This window comes from Zingiber officinale, chromosome 5A, assembly GCF_018446385.1.
Source record: "Zingiber officinale cultivar Zhangliang chromosome 5A, Zo_v1.1, whole genome shotgun sequence".
Taxonomy (NCBI): domain Eukaryota; kingdom Viridiplantae; phylum Streptophyta; class Magnoliopsida; order Zingiberales; family Zingiberaceae; genus Zingiber; species Zingiber officinale.
The window spans coordinates 37,154,836-37,159,788 of record NC_055994.1 but is presented as its reverse complement, the minus strand read 5'-3'; the positions used below and the strand labels follow the sequence as shown (position 1 = coordinate 37,159,788).

Genomic DNA, 4,953 nt, shown 5'->3' with positions numbered 1-4,953 from the left:
ATAAAATAATTTAATTTTTCTACCCATACTTAGCCAAAATTTACAACACTTCCCTCTAAACCTAAACCTATATCGCACCGTCCTTCCCCTTGCTAGATCGATGCCCCTTCCTCTCCCGATCAAGATCAACACACGACTCCCTTGTGAGGTCTGTGGAAAACGACCACATCCATATCCTCTTTCCCCTTCTCTTCTCCTCTCCCTTCCATCTTTGCCCTCTCGCGGGTTGCTCCATCTCTTAGGGTTTCTTCTCCTCATGCTTTCTGGTTTTTGGTTTCTCCGTCTTTTCCTCATGCTTCATGGTGCTTAGGGTTTCTGCTCCTTCGTCGTCTGCACATTTTTCACCTCGCCTAGGGATCTTTCCAATGACGACGTCCTCGACCGCTTTCGCTCTCATTCTCGCCATCATCCTTCTGCTTGTCGCCCCCTTGTCACCTGGGAACTGCATATCGACTGGAGAAGGTAACGCTCTCTTCTTCTCTTTCGGTGGGTCGGGGAAAAATCGAAGCTTCGCCATGGAGTTTGCCCTCTATGGCGATGCTGAGATGAATAGCTCGGAGGTGAGGGTGACGTGTGCAGTGAACGAGAGCTCAAGGCTTATGATTTACTGGAAACCAGTCAGATTCTTCGGCACCAAGCCTTGGTTCTCTTCTTCCTTCTCATTCTCTGTTTCGCCCGGCAATGGCGGAGGCCTAGCTTTCTTTTTATCTCCGGTCAGCGTTCCCTTGGAACCGGCGAATGGCAACTGGTCTAGGTTATCGACCAGTGTCGTTGCAGTGAAGTTCGTGACGACAGCAAGCCTCGTCGAAGTCGATGTTGGCGGAGAACTTTTGACAAAAAGCAGTAATCTTTCCGACGATGGTTTGCTTCTCATCCTCAGCAGAGGAGAAAAATTGCATTCTTGGATTGATTACGATGGAGAATTGAAGAGAATAGAGGTCAGGCTTTGATAGGACAAGGATCCGAAGGAAGCAGCCCCTTCGATCTCTCACTCTATCGATTTGTCTTACATGTTGTGGAGGGAGGCGCCCTGAGTGGGTTTATCTTCTTGGAGTGGCAATTCTAGTCATGGCAGTAGCATATACTCGTGGAATTTTACAGAGAAGAGTAAGCTCTGTACTTGGCCAATTCCAGTTTATTCTGCATTAATGCTTAGCAGCTTCAAGCATTCATATGACTGATGATGAAAGAAAATTAATTGTTCTATAATATAAGTACAGGATTGTTATATCAAAAAATTCATGCTAAAAAAATTTAGTAAAAAATATTTATGGACTCAGTGCATCTTTTTTTAACTAATAAATTGTAAAATAGTTTCCTTGTTTCCCATTCTTTAGGTTATCCTTTGATTGTTACTGCTTCATGGCATCATGAATGTTTTGTTTGGTCTATTAAGTTGTTTGGCTGTGGTTAATTTCAGCTCCTGTTTGAAACAAGAAAATGGTTTTAGTGTTGAGTGAATAGGAGAAATACTAATATACATGTATCCTGATTATATTTGCCCCTTTCATGGAAATTACTATATATTTCTTGTTCCTATTTAACTTTTACAATTCATTTCTGATTATTTTTCATTGTGCGTTGTATTTGTTTGCCTAGTTCCTGTTTGCTACTTTGTAGACAAATCTCAATTCTTAATAAGGATCGAACAGGATATGCTGCATGATGTATTTAATCTCAATTGTTTTGACAGGATTTGTGACAGAGCAGGAGTCCATGTCCATTGATGTAATAAGGAAGGCATACCAAACAACAGAAGAGGGGTTTATTTCCTTGGCGACCAAACAATGGCCTGTGAAGCCTCAGATTGCAGCTGTTGGCTCATGCTGCTGTTATTTCCTTGGTGACCAAACAATGAGAAGTTTCAATATAATCAATTTGTTGCAGCCAAAAGGTTGATGCAGACCAATGCAATATAGAATAACTGAAATTCTGTGATGAACAATGGAATTCTCATCATCGATAATAGAAATTAAAATTGCACTGGCAAACTAATATCATAGGAACTAATTCACTTACTGAGAGCTTAGAACAAACATCTTAATTACCAATAATTTTAAGTTCAAAAATAAAATTTCCGTTGCATATGATCATGTTAAGTGGTGCATCTATATGCTGTATTTCCAAAATAACAAAGTGAGTTGAAGCTTAACTTGTAAAGTTTCTGAAACAGCAAGAATAGAGTTAATAAGGATTCATCTGATTAATGCTGTAAAAAATCTTTCACTTCTTGTATGAATGCAGTCCTTTCACTTTGATCCCTCAATTTGTTATCGAGATTTTGAAGAGAGCTATGACCCTTTGTGCTAAGGCTTATGTGTATAACACATCTTGTCAACAGGTGTCTCCTTTATGTTATGAAAGAATATTCATCTTGTTGTTTGAAATAATTGAGACTTTATAGATTTTAGTACCATTTCCTTGATCTAGGGTTAGAACTAAACTAATGGCAGATAATAGTCAGAGTTACTTAAGTATTGTTCTTGCTCATCATAATGTGCACACTGCACTATCTATGTTTTCCCCTTCATTCGATGTAATGAGTTCTCTATTGTCTATGATCACATGGTCCTTTATTTGTACTGTTTATTAATATAAGTTCTTATCTCAGTATCCAAAGTAATGAATAGATCAATTTCATAACAACATTTTTCTTATCTAGAAATCTCATTACTTTTTTGCCTGTATAACTACTTACCATTGTGTCATTACAGGAGAAATTTTTATTATTTCAGTATCAGATTAAGTGCTAAATTTTTATGGCCTCATGATGCAATGATATATCTTGAGCCAAAGTAATCAAATCAGTTACACAAATGATAAATCTTATGCATCATTGAAATCCTTCAATCTTAATTGTGCCTAGTGGGTATCTGTGGTGGATAAGGTTATTAAGTATCTTTGCAGCTATGCATGCATCATGTGGATTGTTCAAATGCACAGAGTATCCCATCCCTATCGATTCTTTCTGGCTCAGTCTCTCTACTAGTTCAACAATTCAGAGGTGTCTATTTTCACAGCATTTTGAACTTTGAGCAGAGGCAGCTCCATCAATGTCAATCAGCAGTCTTATAAAACTGAAAAGGAACAGAAAGAGTTGTGTGTGCTTTCTGATCTGTCTTCTTTTTTTCTCTTGTCACTTTGCTGCCTTTTGCATAATGACAGTGAGGGCTATGGCATGGTTCCCAGCTGACAAATGTGCCTGTTGCATGTGGTAGAAAGCTATCCTGTAATCAAACTATCAGAGTGGCTCCAACAAAATAGCAGTCCAAAGTTAAGTTGTTGGGCAGATCAGTTCAACATAACACAGATATCAATAATACATAACAGACAAGGGTTTTGAAATACATATTTATGAGATGGTAGATGATAAGTGGATATGAACCCCAAGAACTTTTGGAATGCGAGGAAACCTGAAGAAGAGACAGATCGGTGGAAGAGCGAAGCAATGTTTGGGAATGGATAACTCTTTGCCATGCTAGAAGGCTAGGTCATGGCAGAAGCTGCTCCCTGAAGACCCTGAGCATGTCAGAGAAGTTGACGACACCGATAAGACCGTAGTTATCTTTGTTGGATCGAGACCACGCTAGAGGGGGGGGGGGTGAATAGCGTTCGTGGCTATTTCTTTCGATTCGTAAAACAAATGAGTAAAAGCGTAGCGGAATAAAGAAATAACAAACACAGAGAGACAAGGAGATTTACTTCGTTCGGAGCCTAAGGCGACTCCTACTCGAAGGCCCGCGATCCTTGATCGCTTTCCGTGGGCAACAACTATAAGCACGATAAAAATATTACAGACTAATTACAATTCAAAGCAGTAAACAGATTATACCGGCAACAAAAACTAAATCTGAAGCTCCAGGTTGTCAGGGTGTCGTTGCAGCACTTTCTGGATCGAGTCGTTAGCAGCTTGTTGCAGAGAGATTGCTTAGAAGATTGTTGTTTTTTGAAGCTGCACCTCGACCCTTCTTTTATATGAAGTTCCGGGCGCCTGGATCCCTTCCGGGCGCCGGGAGTGTGATGTGGCCAACCAACCAGGATGCTCCACATGGCGAAGTCGCGGCAGGGATAAAGTTTGGTCCCGGGCGCCTGGACCTGCCCCGGGCGCCCGGACCTCCGGGCGCCCGGATCCATCCCGGGCGCCCGGACAGCCTTTTTCCAACAGGTTCCTCACCTGCAAACAAAGGTTAGTCCGAGTAAAATCCCCTGAAAGACAGTGTTAGAATAAGATAAAACATTGTAAAGAAGAATTGACAGTCTTCGGACTGTCCGAGTCTGACTTCGGATTTCCTGCCGGAAATCCTAGGTTGACCCGACGCCTACTGTTCCCTCTACGGGGAACGCGTCCTCACCTACTCCACTCAGGAGATTTACCTGTTGCCAGTCGATCCTCCAGATTGACTGGACTTTTGCTTAGCACTCGACACTTCCGGACTTCCTGCTGGACATCCGCTTCCCGGCTAGTCCAGTCTTTCACCTGGTTCGCGACACCAGGACTTTCCACCTAGGGTTATCACCCCCTAGGATTTTTGCCTGAAGCCATCAACCTGCCAAGTCTTTCCACATAGGGTTACCACCCCCTATGACCTAGGGTTTCCACCCCCTAGGGTTTTCCACCTGCCTAACCGCAGCTAGGACTTTCCTGAAATACTCATTCAAACATGTTAGATCACACACTAACTTAACTTTGAATCCTTTGCCATTATCAAAACTAAGGTTCGATCGTCGGATGCTTCTGCACCAACAATCTCCCCCTTTTTGATAATGACAACCGAAATTCAATGTTAAGTAAAAATTATGCAATTATATATAAGCACAAGAAGCGTGATATAAAAAATAAGCATAAACATAGCTCCCCCTTAATACAGGCTCCCTTTAAAACATTTTCTTTGAATTTCTATTTTATTTCTTTCTTTGAATTTCTCTACTCTCCCCCTTTGCCATATATCAAAA

General features: G+C 41.2%; 1 protein-coding gene across 1 annotated transcript; it reads left to right on the top strand.

The window, feature by feature from the left end:
• The first annotated feature begins 365 nt into the window (after window positions 1-365).
• LOC121979526 lies at window positions 366-950 on the top strand. The gene has a single exon (XM_042531516.1). It carries the CDS (start codon window positions 366-368, stop codon window positions 948-950), a length of 585 nt encoding a protein of 194 aa, XP_042387450.1.
• Window positions 951-4,953: the final 4,003 nt, after the last annotated feature.